Source organism: Lacerta agilis, chromosome 6 (assembly GCF_009819535.1).
Source record: "Lacerta agilis isolate rLacAgi1 chromosome 6, rLacAgi1.pri, whole genome shotgun sequence".
Taxonomy (NCBI): Eukaryota; Metazoa; Chordata; class Lepidosauria; order Squamata; family Lacertidae; genus Lacerta; species Lacerta agilis.
Window position 1 is genome coordinate 65,870,656 of NC_046317.1, and position 18,202 is coordinate 65,888,857.

General features: G+C 44.5%; 1 protein-coding gene across 3 annotated transcripts in view; it reads left to right on the forward strand.

The window, feature by feature from the left end:
• Positions 1–331: 331 nt before the first annotated feature.
• The window catches only part of LOC117048857 (deoxynucleoside triphosphate triphosphohydrolase SAMHD1-like), a 28,834-nt gene continuing 10,963 nt past the window's right edge, over positions 332–18,202 (forward strand). Inside the window, exons 1-8 of one of the 3 annotated variants that reach the window (XM_033153240.1) lie at positions 332–633; positions 3,071–3,137; positions 4,640–4,709; positions 6,905–7,065; positions 9,100–9,215; positions 9,645–9,715; positions 10,857–11,012; positions 12,192–12,292. In XM_033153240.1, coding sequence (XP_033009131.1) covers positions 426–633; positions 3,071–3,137; positions 4,640–4,709; positions 6,905–7,065; positions 9,100–9,215; positions 9,645–9,715; positions 10,857–11,012; positions 12,192–12,292 — 950 coding nt within the window. In that variant the 5' untranslated portion in view covers positions 332–425. Of the gene's footprint in view, positions 634–907; positions 972–3,070; positions 3,138–4,639; positions 4,710–6,904; positions 7,066–9,099; positions 9,216–9,644; positions 9,716–10,856; positions 11,013–12,191; positions 12,293–18,202 lie in introns of those variants that run through there. The other 2 variants (XM_033153241.1, XM_033153242.1) reach the window with 2 other exon arrangements.

Consider the following 18,202-nt stretch of genomic DNA (forward strand, 5'->3'; position numbering starts at 1 on the left):
GGATGGGGAACAAGATGCCCTCCAATGGTCTGCAGCTCTCGTCGCTTCTGGCCACTGAACATGCTGGATGGGGACCAACCACAGGTTTCCCCATCCCTGAGCTTTAAACCTCATGCTTTGCCCCCTCCCGCCTCTTCCTAAAACTCCAGCTCTGCTGAGGGGTCTGGCTTATCAGCCTCACGTCCAACCCGCCCCAACTCTCCAACTCTCTCTATGCCTCCCTCCAAAAACAACAACACCACCAGCCTAGATACAGAAGCCTCAAGCCACGCAAGCATCCCTTACTGGAGGACTGCCGTCACGTGACTCCCGGCCCTGGCGGGAGGAGGAGAGCTGTATGTTAAGGCAAGGCCGGGTGGTTGCTCAGTCTCTCATCTCTCCCGAGCAGGCTGCTGCGCGGTGTCCCTGCCTCGAAGCCGAGGGCGATGTCGAGCAGTAACGGGGAAGGAGCCTTCAAGCGGCCACGGCCCGCCAGCCCGGGCGAAGGCTTCCACACGCCGGAGAAGCGCGTCTCCGTCTGCGGCGCCCCGGATCCCTGCGGGAGCCACCCGCGGGACTGGGACATCGAGGAAGTGTGCTATTTTCTGCGAAAGAGCGGCTTCGAAGACCCGGAGCTGCTGCGCTGCTTCCGAGGTAAGCGGGACGGGGCGGGACGAACGGGACCGGAGAGCCGCTTCGCATGCGCAGCCTCGTTGCGCCGGGAATTTCAACCTCGGCGGAAATTAAAGGGGGCGCCCGGCCGAAGCGACGCTGCTGCCGCCGTTTCCTCCCTCGAGCGGTTCCCGCTTCCTGACCCCGTGAGGAGAGGAGGTTATGAAGTGGATTGCCAGAGCAGGGCATAACGGGCTCCGTCGCCTGAGGGCGGGGTCGTTCAGGAAAACCTCTGGGAATATAGGAATGATTTCTGAATCCTCGCATATATATGCCCTGGCGAGACTGGCTCTCCCGGTGCCCCAGAGGTTCGTGTTGCCGTAAGTTCCCAGAGGGGAAAGGCCATTCGTTCTGAGGAGTAAGATCCAGGATAGCTTGTTCCGAAGTCAATGGTCATAGTGTTATTGTTATCGTTATTATTATTATTATTAATTGAATTTATATACCGCCTTATACCCAGGGGTCTCAGGGCGGTTCACAGAATAAAATCAAGATTTAAAGCTACAAAATACGTAATAAAAATAAAAACGACAACCCAATAACTCCCCCCCAACCCCCAATTTAAAAGAGCTGTCTTAAGAGTCATTTGCAGCTCAGTCTACTGGGACTTACTGGGAGTAAGGTCTGTTGAGCTCAGTGGGATTCACTCCAAGATAAGTGTGTTTAGGGTTGCTGCCTTAAATCCCCTTTTCCTTTTAACTTGGGTTGTATTTATTTATTTGATTTATATGTCACCCTTCCTCCCAAAGCTTGAGAAAGAAGTGCTCCTCCTTTTGCCCAAAGGAGGAGTGCTTCTTTCTCAAACAAGCCTTTTAGTTAAAACCCTTGCAAGCCACCACAGTCTGACTACTCTGGCCTTTTGTCTTTCCAACAGGGAGGTAGACCCACCTGTTTGCCCTCTGGCACAGAGCCTCTGCTCTGCTTTGTTCCCTTAATGACCCATCTTTAGCTGCCCATTGGCAGTACAGGATCATTTGTGCATTAACCAGCATTGATATGTTCTGTCTCTACTTGTAATGTTCTCAAAGAATAAGGAAATTGTTGGAAAAACACTCTGGGGAGACTTACTCCCCAAGACTCCTGACTGGCGTGTAATCTGCGACCTTTTCCTCATGAAAAGAGCACGCAGGTCTTCTAGCATCATGTAGCAAGAAGAAAGACTCATCTGTAGTTCAAAACTACTTTATTTACAGTCTATACACAGAGACTCCATAATCACATCCAACATACAATAACAACACTTAGGCAGAAGAAGGCCGTTCCCACACTCTCTCAGACACTCATGTGATTTACACAATAGTCCTTGCTGTAGCAGCTAAGGATAGATAAAAATCCTAACAGAAATAACATTGGAGGCACATATTCTTGTAGGAAAAACATATATGCACAAAGTATGTATCAGAGGATCGCCAAAACGTGCCATCAGGACACAACATCATCAAAGCTAGAAGTCAGGTCATTCGTTTATTCAGATCTAAAAATCCCCCACATTACTTTTCATGCATGCACTTTTGGGTTGGGGCAACTGGCTTAAATGTTTTTAAATGTTTTTAACAGTTCTAATTTTGGTTCCTTTGTTTTCTTTTTGTCGGGTTGTTGTTGGTTAAATGTTTAGTTGGGGTTAGCAGTTATTTTAATTTGGGTATAACTGTAAACTGTTTATTATTGTTATTATGTTATTAGGAGGCTAATTAGGTTAGTTAGCTTATGCCCAGTGCAAAATATTTCTGGTTGCACCAAAGCATACTTGCAGATAAGAAATACGGGTGACTCTTCATGTTAAAGTATCAGTGAATACTGGCTTATTCCTGCATTGCAGGCAATTGGACTAGATGACCCTCAAGAGTTCCTTCCAACTCTACAATTATATGATTTGATGATGATGATGATTTATTTATTAGATTTATACCCTGCACCAAATGAGTACTAATTGGAACTCATGGGTGTCTTGTAAAGCAGAAATCAGAAATAAAGAAGAGTGTTATAGTTCTTAAATAAAAAACTAAAATAAATTTAGATTATATTAGTTACAGCATCAAAGCAGCCACTTTACCTACTGTTACCTAGTGGTGGTTACAGACCCCCCCCCCACCATTTGTCTAAGGAGGGAAGCATGTCCTCCAACGAGTAATACCAAATATGGCTTCTATTGATTATATGATTCTATAACATATTAGATATAACTGTAGGGTCATCTAGTCCAACCCCCTGCAAGGCAGGAATCTTAACTAAAGCACCCATGACAGATGGCCATCCAACCTCTGCTTAAAAACCTCCCATGAAGGGAGTAATTTCCTGGTATAGTGTGTTGCACAGTGGGCTGCAGCTGGATAGGGAAAACAGGAAAATTCAATGGTGCTACATTCTAAGCTGTTAAGAGTAACGAAATAAGCTAACTGTTGTCTCCTTAATTCCTCAGAAAAAAAAATTGCTGGTTCATCTTTCCTTTACCTCACTGAATCAGAACTTGAAGAAATGGGAATTGGGTAAGCAAAACTTAAATCTATTGAAGTTTGAATTTGGCTGCAATCCTATATGTACTTCCCTGGGAGTAAGTCCCATTGAATTTGGTGGGACATACTTCTGAACAGCCACACATAGGATTGGACTGCTTGTGTTTCTAATACCTAAATTGATCATTGCTATATTTAGTGCCAACCTTGAGCTTTGTACATTTGCTAAAGAAATATAGATTAGTGACCCTGATCTTTTATCAGCAGAGGAGTGAAATGGTCTCAAGTTCAACAGTGGTTCACATTAAACTGCAGTTCTGTTGTAACGAAGATTTAATGTGACATGCAAACCAAGCCAGTGTGTAAAGCATTTTCATGAAATCAGGAAAGTGAAACAGGACTTGAACTTGCCATATTGTGTTAAATAATTATTGCAACATTAATCAACATAACAATGGATGTTACTTTTCTTCTCTGCAATCTCACAGCTGGCAGATTTAGCACTAAAATATATTGCTGTTTAAAAAGTGAGATAAGTAATTATTTTTGAATGTTGGATAGAATAGAGAACTTGACAGATGTCACAAAAACTGTATTAAAAGAATACCTTTAATATTACCATAACACTTCTATTCATACACAATTTATGAAAAACACCTTTTTACACAGAGGGCTACTGGAATATTATGCAGTTTTTGGTAATCAAACATATTTGTTGTTTATGATGCAGAAATGCACCCCTTCCAGACAGATTTATGGCACTGCATAATATGCTAAGGCAAACCTTGGTTTAGTGAGATGGCACAGGCTTCCAGAGAGCTGCCTAAAGGCACTTTTCACCTCCAAAATTCTTTTTGCTGCCATGCTGTAGTAAGTCAAAATTTTTCTTAGCATGTAATCCAGACCAGGGTGCATGGTTAGCCTCTCTGCTTCCTAACTATTTCTTATTGCTGGTGGTTAGTTAGGGGAGAGGTTAACCATGAGCCCTGGTTTGGATTACATGCTAAGCCAAATCTTTGCTTAGGTCATTGTGGTACAACAGCAAAAAGGACTGGGAAGGAGTAAAGCAACTGTGAGATCCTCTGCAGGAGCCTGCATGTTTGCACAGTCTCATTAAGCAAGTTTTGCCTTTGCATGTTGTTTAAATGAGCTTTCCTAGACAAAACCGCCATCATATTAATGAAGCAAATATAAGTTGGTGACTGTGTATGCAGAAACAGATGCACAAATGATCGGGCCTGTACATGAAAATGATGTATAGTCATCTTCTTTTGTACCACATTGGCAAATATTGGGTACAGCTTACAGCTTGGAGAAAGTACATTTAAAAACTGCTACAGTTTGACATCTGAATAAATCTTCACGGAATTGGTAGAGTTTAAGAATATTAGGTTCCAGATATTTTGAAGATCTTTTACAGAAAACTTTAAAAAATGCTTGCACTGAACAGTAGCAATTAACTTAATGTTAGCGTCCACTACATTATTTAATAAAATATGGAACAGTCAACTTAACTTATACTTGATAACTTTCAGGACCGGAGTGAGACAGAACCTTCTGAATTGTCTGAGCAAACTGGGACAAAAGCATGTTGACATAATGAAGGTGAGAGAAGCATTTGCATTAATCCGAAAGCAATGTTAGTCTATTTTTGAAGGTGGTATTGAACCATCTGTTTTTTCTTGAGCCATGATGGCAGCTGAAAGACCATGAAAATTGCTAGAGTAAAGGTAGCTTAAAATAGAAGTTTGTAATATAAAAGTCAGTACATTTCAAATATAAAACTCTGAAGTTAAATTTATCTGAAATATTTGTATTCCTTGCTTTTCTTCCTCCCAAACTGGTCACTATAAGGTGTGGCAGCAAGAAAATGATAGCTAATAGAGGATTAAAAAGACACGTGGATGAACGCTTTGTGAACCATTCTTTAAAGATGGCCTTAGCTGCAGCATCTTACATTGTACAAAAAAGTATGCATGAGTTCAAATGTTTCTCAAATAAGAAATAAGTATTGGATAGATATTATAGAAAGGGTGCTGGAGATAATCCTGGAGGATGCTTTGTAAGCAAATTAGGGTATTTCTTGTTTTGTGGTCACCAGTGAAAACTGAAATTAATTTTACTAGAATATTAGAATGCTATCCAGTAAAGTAGTGCTCAGTTAAGTATTTTATTTATTCATTTCATAAAAATTTACGCACTGCTTAATTGTAAAAAAATACTTAAAAGGGGTTTACAAAAAGAAAACAATAAAAGCATTAAAATTTACAACAGTACTTTAAAACATACAAAAAATTAAATTACTGAAACAGATTAAAATTACATCAACTTTCTAAGCATCTGGGTAGGCTTGTCTAAAAAAGAATGTGCCTGCTTGATATCAGTAGGGAAGAGTTCCAAAGTGTGGGTGTTACCACACTAAACAATCAAGTGCTTAAAATGCAAAATGGGTATTATGTGGCCTATTCTGCCGATTGAAGTGATAGAGTGGGCACATTTGGGTTAAGGCGATCTCATAGTCACTAGTCACTGAGTCTACTCTAACAAGTCCATTGATTTCACTTGATCTAGTCTGTGCATGAGTTACTTAGATACAACGCTTAAAATTTAGAAGCAGTATGCAACTTACCAATGAATGGGCAGCTAAATGACAACTGAGACAAGCATATGATAATATTAGTAATATAAGTTCAACAATTCCTTGAATAATGGCAAGCTCGGCTGCCAAACAATATTTGCTGGTGATCATTCATGCCTCAGGTTTAGATCAGGCTGCAACTCAAGTCTGATGCATTTATCCAATATATATCTATAACTTCCATGTTGAATTTGAACAAAATATGCTACAAATAAAATATGTGACAAACAGCATGAATTAGAGCAGGGATGTCCAACAGGTCGATCTCGATCTACTGGTCGATCCCTGCGAGGTTTTGGTCGATTGCTGGCCCCCTTCTGGCCCTGGCCCCTCGCCCTGCCCTCCATTGTTTTTCGTTTATACCGGTAGCTTAGCTCAAAGAACAAATGTATGATTTTTTTCTGAAACAAATTATCTGAATCTGGACAAACTTCTCATCACATTTCATGTTCTCAACATCTATTTTATTTGGGTGTGCTACTTGTCAGTCAGTTAAGGAATTAAAACCTTTTGTTCTATGGCAGCCTTTTGTTCTCAAGAGACAGTGGAGGGTGCCTCCAGGGATGAAGTCAAATGGCTGTGTTAGCAGCATTGAAGTGACCTCTCCAGGATGCAAGCTTGGACAGTGTATATGGAGGTCCTTGGCTGCCCAAATGACAAGATCCCACTCTCGGCCTCACTAATGTGGTCCAAAGGAAAGCAGAGCAATATGTTTGGCACCAGCTTGGCTGCAGGAGTTGCCAGAAGGATGCATACAAGGCGCCATCCAACCGTCTTAGGGGCTCCACTCTGGATTTGAGTAGAGTTTACTCCTTAGTCTTTTCTTCTCCCAAAGATATACCTCAAGGCAGCGGAGGATTGGAATTGGTTTTCCTTCTCCTAGATCGACTACCTTCCCAGGTTGATGAGGTCCATTTGCCCCTCACTTCCCTCTACAGCATGTGCAGAATCCACCTTCTTGACTGTTGGACCTATTGGTCTTGTCTGCTAAATCTGCTGCAGCTCATCTTGGCATACAGGGGCAGCCATGTATGCTTTTCGTTATCCAGTGATTGTCCTAACTTTTGAGTATAGCGAAAGCAAGTGAAAGCTAAAGTGTTTTCTTCTGCTGTTTTTCATATATCATCTGCAATAGTTTTACATTTTGTTTTACATCTTCCAGGTATTTAATGACCCGATTCATGGTCACATTGAAATGCATCCTCTTCTTGTTCGGATCATTGACACACCTCAATTTCAGCGTCTAAGATACATCAAACAATTGGGTGGCACTTATTATGTTTTCCCAGGAGCATCGCACAACCGTTTTGAGCATTCCCTTGGGTAAGGCACAAGTTCTTTTTGCAGGTGCTCTGTTTTTCTTGAACTGGTATACACAACCACTCAGGTACTGCAGACTGGCTGTGCCTCTGAACACTGCATTTTCATTGAATTCTATAGTAACCTATCATAAAACAAAAGCACTTCTACTTGTAACAGGAAGTCATTGGAGCACCCCACAGTCGCATAACCTTTAATCTCTTTGGTTCAGGTCAGGGTCACAAGCAAGAGACTTCAAAGCAGGACATAGAAGCAAAATAGCAGCCATTAAACTTGATGTTTATTGTTGCAATAAATTACTACAAAGATGAAGCAGCCAGAAGCCCCGATTAGTGGGTTACATCAGTTTTTCAAAGGTTCTGCATCACCAAGCCATCATAGATATGTCACAGAAAAGGTGTGATCTCAGAACCTGAGATTCAGGCATGCCCTGTAACTCAAATATAGTCTTTCACACTTACTCCATCACAGTACAAAGGAAAGTATTTACAGTTTCCAGGTCCCTGAGTCAATTCAAATACACACCTTTGTCTTGACCAGGCTTCATTCCACTATGGGGTGGTTAGGCATTGTGATTGAGATGATTATCTGTCTGACACTTGGGGCAGAATATCACCTTCATGACTGCTTGGGAAGGCCCTGCAGACTCTTATGGTGGGCTCTCTCACTCTTCCCCTTATGCCTCACTTTCCTGGGTCCTAAAAGCCATTGGAACTGAAGATTGATACAAGTGATTTCTTATGAATTTCTAAAGTTTTCCCATTGAGCTAGTACATAGATACATTTATCAGTGAATTCCTACATTTGGTATTGACACTTTCCCTGTTTTCCTTTGTTGGAGACCTGTTGCTCAGCGGTGAATCACAGGCTCCTGAGCTGAGCTTCCCTTGCAGATGCAATACCTTTGCAGATACGTTGCTGTTTTCTCTTGACACTAGGGCATTTGGTTTGACAGGTGAAAGGCAGGGAAATGTGTATGAGTGAATGGTTTGTTAATGTGCAGCGGAGACTCATGGTGTGTGTGTGTGGGAGGTCTCTCACCCCCCTTCAAATTTCCCGGTAACAAAGTTAACTTCCATTAAAGGAGATTTACATCTAACATATCTTTAAAAGTTAGAAGTACCCGTCATCTCATATGCTGGTGTGTTCAATATTTGGTTTCATGAGGATGTAGGATCACCAAACCCAAACTCAACTAAGTAAGCAGATTTTCTGACACTGAGTTTTCCTACTAAAACTGTGTTCTTTCTTCCTTCCTTCCTTCCTTCCAAGAATGCACATTGTTGGTGGATAGAGAGGCCTGTTGATATGGAATGCTTCCTTCCTGTCCCAAGTGACTGTAACCTTTAAAAAAAACATTTTAAGGCAACATTGTATGAAATTCGCAGGCATAGTAAGAGAGGAAGTTTAGTTGCATTTCCTCCCCTAGTTTATTTTAAGCAATTTCAGCCAAAGAGATGTTTTTTCTCCAGTCTTAGCACTAAGCACCACAGCACTGAAGTCAGAGATACTGTAGACCACAGCCTGCCTTTTAAGTGTACAAAGCAGCTTCCCCCCCTCACTCCATTGCTGGTGGGGGTGGGGAAAGGCTGCCTTTTAACTTCTACAGATCCTTCTCTGCAGAGTATAAAAGCAGCATTTATAGTCATTCTACCCTAGTGCTGGGAATGCTGATTTTGTATGTGTGCGCATTTATACATGCATGTTTGTGTGTGAGTGCATGCTTGAGTTTTGGACTGCATGTGTGAGAGAATAAAAATGTGTGCTATGTCTTGTATGTATGTCAATTGAATGTGGGTGTTTGTGTGTAGTATGTGTGCATACATTGGGCAAAGCCATCCCTGGCATGTGGGCATTGGAGATGTGGCTGACCAGCAATGTGGTCCTTGGACCAACCTTGCTCTATAGGTTTGCAGTTCACGAGCTAAGTAAGTGTAATAGTATTTCACAATATATAATGTGGGGCAAGTTTTTATTTTATTTATAACCCTAAAATTCAAGAACTGGAGAACTGAACCTTTTGCCTTCTTGCAACAGGGTCAGCTATCTAGCAGGCCGTTTGATCCGGGCACTGCAGAAGCGACAACCAGAGTTGGAAATCAACCAAAGGGATATTTTGTGCGTCCAGATCGCTGGTCTTTGTCATGATTTGGGTAAGCCACTTCCCAAATTTATTAATGAAGTGATTGATGCACGTTAGGTAAATAAAAGTACGATTCCATTCTAAAATATTTAGATGGGAACTGGATTTGGGGCAAGTGATTTTTGCTGTAAAGTATTGGTTTAAACTTTTAAATTTCTAAACTGAGGGCAAGACTAACCTAACCAGCCCTGTCAGTGGAAGGCCTGCTCAATGTCTTCCTTTTGTGCAACAGACCTGCCCCTCCTTTCTTTCCCCACGTATCTCCCCACCACAAAAAAGCATTGGCTCTGGAGGAGTTGGAAGAACCCCCAGAACAGTGCATGAGGGAGGAGACATCATTTTGTCTGGCTAGCTGTGTGTGCACCTGTACACACACACACACACACACACACACACAAACGTTTGCCACACAGATGAACTGCATAATTCTTACTTTCAGGTCATGGACCATTTTCACACATGTATGATGGAAGATTCATCCCTCGTGTTTGTTCAGGAACTGCATGGAAGGTGGGTATGCAACCAGTTATTACTGCTTTCTTTTTTAAAGGGAATGCTGTCTTGTCTAAAAATATGTTAACCACATTTAACAATTATAGTGTTTTTATAATCAAAGTACCCAGACATTTCCTGAAGTTTTTTTTTTTAAGGTGAAATATAGTCACTAAAATTCCTACTGTTTACCACTCTCTTCTGCCTTAGTCAGACCCCACCTGGAGCACTATGTCCAGTTCTGGGGGTTGAGGAAATTGGGTATGTTTAGCCTGGAGAAGAGGAGACTGAGAGACAGTATGATAGGCATCTTCAATTAACTGAATGGCTGTCACATGGGAGATGGAGCAAGCTTGATTTCTGTTGCTTTAGCCTTAGCTGGTAGGACCTGAACCATTTGATTCAAATTACAAGAAAGAAGATTCTGACTAAACATGGAATGGACTCACTCAGAAAGTGGTGAAGTTCATTGGAGGTTTCTAAACAGGTTGGATGACCATCTGTCAGGGATTGTTTACCAGCTTTGCAAGGGGTTGGACTAGATGGCCCTTGGGATCCCTTCAACCTTACAATTCTATGAATTTTCTCAGTCCATTCTTCACACAGAGATTATGTTCCATTAACCTTTCTAGGGTCTTCTTTCAGTGGCTACTCTGCTTCATTTGCTGTTCTAAGTACCTTTCTATTTTCAGCCATCTCAGGTTATTGAACATTCCATTGCTTATCAGGAATTAGTGATTTCAGCAGCTGAGTTGGAGAATGAATGTGAAACTAGAAAACTACTCTTCTCCCACCCCTGCTGGTATTTCTTTGCTATTGCAGCAGTGGGTGATCCAGCATTATGCTTGAATGAGGGAACCTGGTTTAAAGAAACACTGGCTAGTTTAACAAGCTAGTTAAATTTGCTTTTTGTGGCACTTTAAATATTTTGTTTTAAACAGCATCCCTGGATAAAATCTGAACTGTGTTCAAGCCACCCTCCTGTGAGGGGAGCAGGAGCACACACACACAATGCTTGGCTTCAGGCTCCTGCATCTGCCATTAAACCATGGCGTAGCATTACATGCAAATTGTCTTAATGTTTTTGCATTCAGTTATGATGGCTTGTTTTGACAGCATATACTTTGATTAATAATAATTAAAACTTCCTTTTTTGTAGCATGAAGATGCTTCTGTTAAGATGTTTGAACACTTGATTACTTCCAATAAGCTAAGACCAGTCCTGGAGTATTATGGTCTCAAGCTGGATGAAGATATAGACTTTATCAAAGAGCAGATAGCAGGACCCATTAAGACTGAAAACAACAGTAGTTCAGTAAGTCTTGTTCTCTGTCTTATTTCTGCTTTGTAAATGCTGTGCAATTTAATGGAATATAATGCTTAATAGCGTTACCTTTTCTGAAGGAAAATTTACATGCATTGCATGTGGGAGGCTTTTTGTGGACCATTGGTTGTTGAGCTTTTTATAGATCTTGAAGAGGGGCCATATTTCAGCAGCAAAGCGTATGCTTTGTGTTCGGAAGGTTCCACTCTGTTCTAGCATTTCCAGTTAAAAAAATGCACGGCAGTCCAGAGCTGGTTAATGCTTCTGCATGAAGCTTTGGAGAATCGTTATGAGTTAGGGTAGATCTGGGCTAGATCAAATAATGATCAGAGCTGCTTCATACTTCATGAAATTCTATGCATGTCTATGCAGATATAAGTATTGCTGAGTAAGCTTGCAAAAGACAGATGTGCATCTAATGGTTCCCTTCCTTTCGGATACAAGTGACACAGTAATAGGTCGCCCTGCAGTTTATCCTGGAGAGCAGCAAAAGAGTTTACTTCACAAAGCGATGTACAAGTATAAAAATGGCAGCCACCGAAACAATGCAGAATATGTTAAAAACAGCCAAACTTTATAATAATCTTTAAAAGCCACCTCAAAAGCAAGCACACTATAAATGAAATACTACTACTGTTTTTTGCAGCCCAGTTCAAATTAACTGTTAAAAGTGACTGAGGGGAAAATGGGTTTCCAGGGTCAGCTTCAAACTATAAAGCTAGAGCTTGCCTAATACCACATGGAATTGAATTTCCTAAATGTGCTGCTGTGGCCAACAATGTCCTGTTCCATGTGCTTGCCAATATGATTCAAACCAGTTGTCCAGGAAGGAGTAGTACTACTTAGGCCCAAACCAGACAATTGACCGATAAGAATACCATGGTCAACAGTTCAGAAGAACCAAGAGGGCTGTGCTCCTTGCATCCATATTCCAGCGTAAGCCATTTACCTGGCTAGCCAAGGTTGTTTCCATCACAAAACTAGGCTGTGATTATTAGCTCCACCACTTTTTATCCCTAATTATTAAAATATTGGCAGTTATCAATTAATCTGTTCCAGCATGTACAAAGAGTTCTTCGAACCCTACTTCCATGCCAGTTTGGTGCTCAGAGTAGATTGCTTTATTGTAATGTATTCTTTACTTTTGGGTATTTCCACCCTTTTCTCCAGTGGCCTTACCGTGGGCGACCTGAAGAAAAAGGCTTTCTTTATGAGATAGTGGCCAACAAAACAAGTGGCATTGATGTTGATAAATGGGATTACTTTGCCAGGTATGGACTTTGCTCATTTTAAAGCATTTGAAAGATTTCTGTTATGGAGAAACAATACTGGGAACATTTTACCTATAAAGTGACAAACCAATTAATGGAAGATCTTAGTGGTCCAACTTAAATGGGATATCTATCTATTATTAAAAACTCTTTATCTTTAAATACTATATGATATCATACTATATAAACCATATGCTTATTGGTTAACCCTGTATTTTGTTATGTTGAAAACTAATACTGTAAATGTATTTGGAACAATATATCTTAGGTGAGAGAGCCATGTATACAGTATGAGCAGGATATAGACTATGAATGAGGAATCTGTGGCACTCCAGATGTTGTACTCCAACTCCCATCAACCTCAGCCAGGATGGCCAATGGTTGGGGTTGGTTCAGCAACATCTGGAGGGCCCAGGTAGCCCACCTCTCATAGAGAGAGATACCTAGCCCAGGTATTTCTCCATGTACATGTACTTCATGTACTTTCTATGATTTTATTCTATGGTCTTATGTTGTTGTAAACCGATGTGATATATATTTATGATGCAGGGCATATGAATACTTTTAATAAATAAATTCAGTATCTATATGCAGCTGCTGGGGGTGACCTCTACGAGATTTGGGGCAAGGTAGCACCATATGCTGTTTCTCTGTAACATATGAACCAAGAGAAGTCATGCATGATTTAAACCGGTGCCTGGGCTAGATGAGGGCTGGATGGAAACTGAAGTGTTTTTGATTGTTGGAAACACTTCAAACCAACCTTAGTACACCTTGGAGCCCGGCACGCTTCCTTCAGCGCACGTACCTCTCCTGTACGTTCTCCTTGCTGCCGTCTCCTGTACTATTCAGCAGAGTTATCTTCTCTTATCTTCTCTCACGCAGCGGGGTTGTGTATGCCAGCATATTACAGACAACAGAGTCCGGCTTCTTTCTAATCTAGAAGCTTTATTTTACAAGGCATAAATCTACATTCCTGGAGAGACGCAAGCCATGTTGGTGGCTTCTCCCTTCTCTCCGTTCTCCGGACACAGAAACAGAAAGTATCACATTACAAAGTACAACAGTACACAGAGCATCCGGTGACGCTCTTCCTCCTGTGGGTGGGACAACCTGGTTGAGCTTGTTAACTCTAAAAGCTCCAAACCTCTACACCCCCTCTTGTCCCGCACACAGGGGCGTTGTAAGCTTGCAGCTTACCTCACACAAACCCTCACAGAACTCCCCATGACGTTGGAAGTTCCTGGGCTTCGTGAACCCAACCCTCTGGTTCACCTGACCAGGACAGTACTTCAGCTTCTTCAAGCCGGTCTGAACGTACACGTCTCGAAAGAGAACGTCTAGGTGTTTGGGTCTGGCCTTGACTTGTCCAGACTCTGCCACCAACAAACAGAGTTGGTTGTCCTCCCAAACTATCATGGGCAGGCAACTCTGAACGCAGATCTCTTGGACCAAACACCTATAGAACTCCAGTTCCCTGCAAAGCACTGACAACGCACTGTACCTGGCTTCTGCACGAGAACGAGCAATGAGGCTCTGGCATCGGGACTTCAGCCCGCCTAGAGCTCCTCCACACTGTACAACCATTTCGGACACAGATTTCCTGTCCTCGGAATTTGCCCAACTGCCGTCGTACCAGCGCGTGAGCTGGGGCTCACCGGTAGCTGACAACTCCGGGCAAAACTCTTTAGTCTCCTGCAAACTCTGGAGCACTCTCACCATGCCATTCCAGGCATGCACGCTGGGATTTGCAGCCACCTTGCTGAACAGATCCACAGCAACTGCTATGTCAGGTTTGCTCAACCATGAAGGAAACAACAGCCTCCCAGGAGCTGACCTAAACACCTCGGGGCTCTCGAACTCAGAGCGTTCCCCGGTCTGACTGTCCTCACCTAGACACGTCTCCATGGGTGTTCTGACACTAGCACATTCAGACACTCTGAACTTCTTCAACGACTGCACTACCTTGCTAGTCTGATTGAGCAAGACACTACCGTCTTCGGCTCTGTCTACCTGCACACCTAGGTAAACACCAACAGGGCTTAGGTTCCTGAGCTGGAAAGACTGACCAAGCTCCTCTGCGAACCGTTGCACCTGTCCCCTGGTCTCCACCAGGTAAAGCATGTCCGCACTGGACTGCAGAACTAGACCCTGTTCTGGGCTTACTCCTGCCAGAAACAGGCAGCTATCAGCACAACTCTGGCTGACACTTAGCTTTCTCAAAGCTTCTTGCACGCCTGAGGACCAATCTCTGGCTGACTCCTTCAAGCCAGTGATTGCCTCGTGCAAACTCCACACTTGATTCGGCCTGTTGCCTTCGAACCCTGGCGGAGGTACCTCGTACCTCTCCCCGTCCAGGTCGGAATCCAAACAGGCATCCAAACCAAAGTGGCTTGCCTCAAAGCTGCTTTGAGTCGCGACCGCTAACAGCATGCGCGTGGTTTCGCTTCTGAGAGAGGGCGCGTCCAGTAGCTCGGAACAATGGACCCCCTCCTCCTGAGCGAAACCTCTGGCTACTGACCTAGCCTCGCACTGCAACTTGCCAGTTGCTGCCGTCTTGAGTCTGCACACCCAACGACCTTCTAACAGCGTCGTGGTTGTGCACACACCCAAAGACCTCATTGAGCTTACCTGCTCTACCATGGCATCCTGCCATTTCTGGGCCTCACCTTGAGATACCCATTGAACCTTCACAAGGCTTTCCGGTTCACACGGAACCAAACAAGCACTCACGCTAGTGGCCGTGAACCTTTCGGACAGAATCCCTTCAGTGGATCGTGCAGACTGCTGTGATACCACTTCAGATTCTCCCTCTGCTCCAGTTGCACTGGACTCCACCTGCACGTCCTTGACGTCAGGCACCTCACCTACAGACTTGCTGCGCCTGTGCATCCTAACTGAACCACCCAAAGATGACGTTGGCGCGCCTTTGGGCTCCTGCTCCACTGCCAAAGAACCCCCCTCTTGCACCAGGACGAGACCTGCGCCAGGCTCTCCTGGAGAAGAGTTGCCACACAAAGAGTCACCAAGCGTGGCCTGCCTCCTAGTCCGTGACATAGGAGATGCGGGTGCACTCCCAGGCTGCTGCCTTGGAGTTGCCCCTAGCTGCGCTGCACCCTGGTGATGGCCGGGAACTCGGCCCGAGCCACCAGCAGGTGCTAAAGCCACAGCAATACCCCCTCTTGGGGCTGATCCACCTGGACCATCACCGCCACCAGCAGGTGGCGTATCTGCCTGTCCATCACTGACAGGACCATCCAGAACATCAGGGCTTCTAGGGATGTGTTCCAATCCATTCTGCTCAAAGAATTCAGCACTCCTGCTGACTAGAACCTGGGTCTGGTCACTATCTGGGCTAACTAACCTCCAGCTATGCAAGCTGGGTTCGTACCCACAGAAAAACACTTTCGGAACCTTGGTACCACCCAGTTCCACCCAGAACCCTTGTGGAAGCTCTGCATCCAAGAGCATGTCTTCAGTGGCAGCATGCAGCATCCTTTGCTGCCTCTCTGCAAGACCACATACCTGTGAAGAAAACAGGTTAGTCACACTGTGCTTACTCCCCCTCTCACTGAGGACCTGGGAACAGCCTACTCCAGTAGAAACCTGCTGTTCCACTGCAACCAGTGGTGCTGCCTCAGTTGCCTCCTTGAGCAACGCAGACCACATGTGGTGAGAGAAAGCATCAGCCAAACACTCAGAACAACACGCTCCCCCCAGGTTAGCTTCTGGCATCCCTTCAGAAACAGCCACATGAACCAGGGAAAAGGGACGCGTGGTTTCCCTTTCAGACGCGGGGTAGCAGGATGTCGACTCCTCGACCTTGCAAACCCTGCAATCAAGAAAGCTGTTACATGCCCTTAACTTGCACCCTTCAGAGAACTCAGGCTGCTTCAGCACACTGTCCCAGTGGCGACTTGCCAGCCTTTGGTACCACTGACACAAACATAAGTGGTGCACGGGCACACTGGTGCACTGAGCAAGCATTCCATCAGTGCCACCTCCCCCTGTTCTGGATTGAGACTTCTTAACAGCAAACAGCCCGTCCTGGCTGCCTTTCATGCGTAGAAGCATCTTCTGACCCCTGCAATCAGAACAGGTGATAAGCACAAAACAAACAGCAAAAACATTGGACAGAAGGTTTGACATAAACAAATACACAGTTATGTCAACAGCCACAGAAAACGCCAGTTCTGTCCCTTTAAATCCTGCAGAGACTGTCTCAAGCACGACAAACTGTCTCTTGCTTCCAACAGTCACAAACTGCCTCTCGACTGCAGCAGTCAGTACGTTGAACTGCTCTGTAGAAGGAGACTCGCAGTTCCTCACAAGTCCACCAGGAGGAACGATGACGACGACGACGGCAACCATCACATGCAGCCCACCAGGGTTGGCCTTCGTTGCCACGGCAACTGCACGACAACAGTAGGCATCCTCTTCCGCCTGGGCTGTGGTAGAGCTGTTGCGATTCTCATGGCCAGTACCACACGTCATGTCCTTGGTCTTATCTTCAGCCATGCACGTCAACAAAAGACCAGGTGCAGGCTACGTGCCAAAACACAGATCCACAGTCAAGGCCTTTACGCTGGCTTCAGACTTGGAAACAGCCCCTCCCTTTCTGGGAGCAAAGCCCACGGCGATCTGGCCCCCCTCCTGCTTTCCATGGCACTGTTGCTGCACAACAGCCATAAGCCGAGCTGGGGGCAAGCCTTCCAAAGCCACTTCAGCCAGTCCCTCAGCCCCAGGAAACTGGGCTAGGGTCTTCTTCCAGGCTTCACAAGCACTGGCCAGACCTTCCTCCTCACAGGCGTTGGCCAAAACATCAACGCTCTCAGGGAACAGCCCTCTGCATTGAAGCTGTGAGGCTGGAGGTGCTTGCAAACAAAAGCTTCCCTCCTCCTTGCTGGGAATGCTATGGCTCCCTCCATCTTGCCCAGGGGTAGCGTACTTACGAATCTGTAGCTTCTCACCCGGCTCCACAGATGGGGGTTTCACCAGAGAGGGTACACTGCTTGGGCACACCTCAATCTGGGCTTTCCTGCTGCCCTCCAACCTCTGGCAGCAGGTTTTAGGCTCCTGAGCCATTCAGCAGACTGCTGAATGCTCCTGCTGGCAAAGCAAACTTCCCTGGATGCTCCATCACAGTCCAAACCAGGGAGGCACTTCTCAGCTTGGCACACACGTTCTGGATCCTTGGAACTGCTCCAGAATCAGTCGAGAATCGGTAAAAGCTTGGATCCATAACCTGAAGTGTTTTTGATTGTTGGAAACACTTCAAACCAACCTTAGTACACCTTGGAGCCCGGCACGCTTCCTTCAGCGCACGTACCTCTCCTGTACGTTCTCCTTGCTGCCGTCTCCTGTACTATTCAGCAGAGTTATCTTCTCTTATCTTCTCTCACGCAGCGGGGTTGTGTATGCCAGCATATTACAGACAACAGAGTCCGGCTTCTTTCTAATCTAGAAGCTTTATTTTACAAGGCATAAATCTACATTCCTGGAGAGACGCAAGCCATGTTGGTGGCTTCTCCCTTCTCTCCGTTCTCCGGACACAGAAACAGAAAGTATCACATTACAAAGTACAACAGTACACAGAGCATCCGGTGACGCTCTTCCTCCTGTGGGTGGGACAACCTGGTTGAGCTTGTTAACTCTAAAAGCTCCAAACCTCTACAGAAACCTATGGATGGGCTGTTCACCAGTTCTGATGGGTTTGCATTCCCTCTCAAGGTTGTAGTTTGGAGATGCTCCTAGATCCATTGCTGTCACTAGAGGCTCAAGTGACCTCAATGGCTCGTAGTGCCCACTACCAACTTCGGTAGGTGTACAAACTACAACTCTTTCTGGAGGGGATAGCTTCTTCCGAGGAGAGGCAATTGCAACATGGAATCAATCCTTGTTGGAGATAGC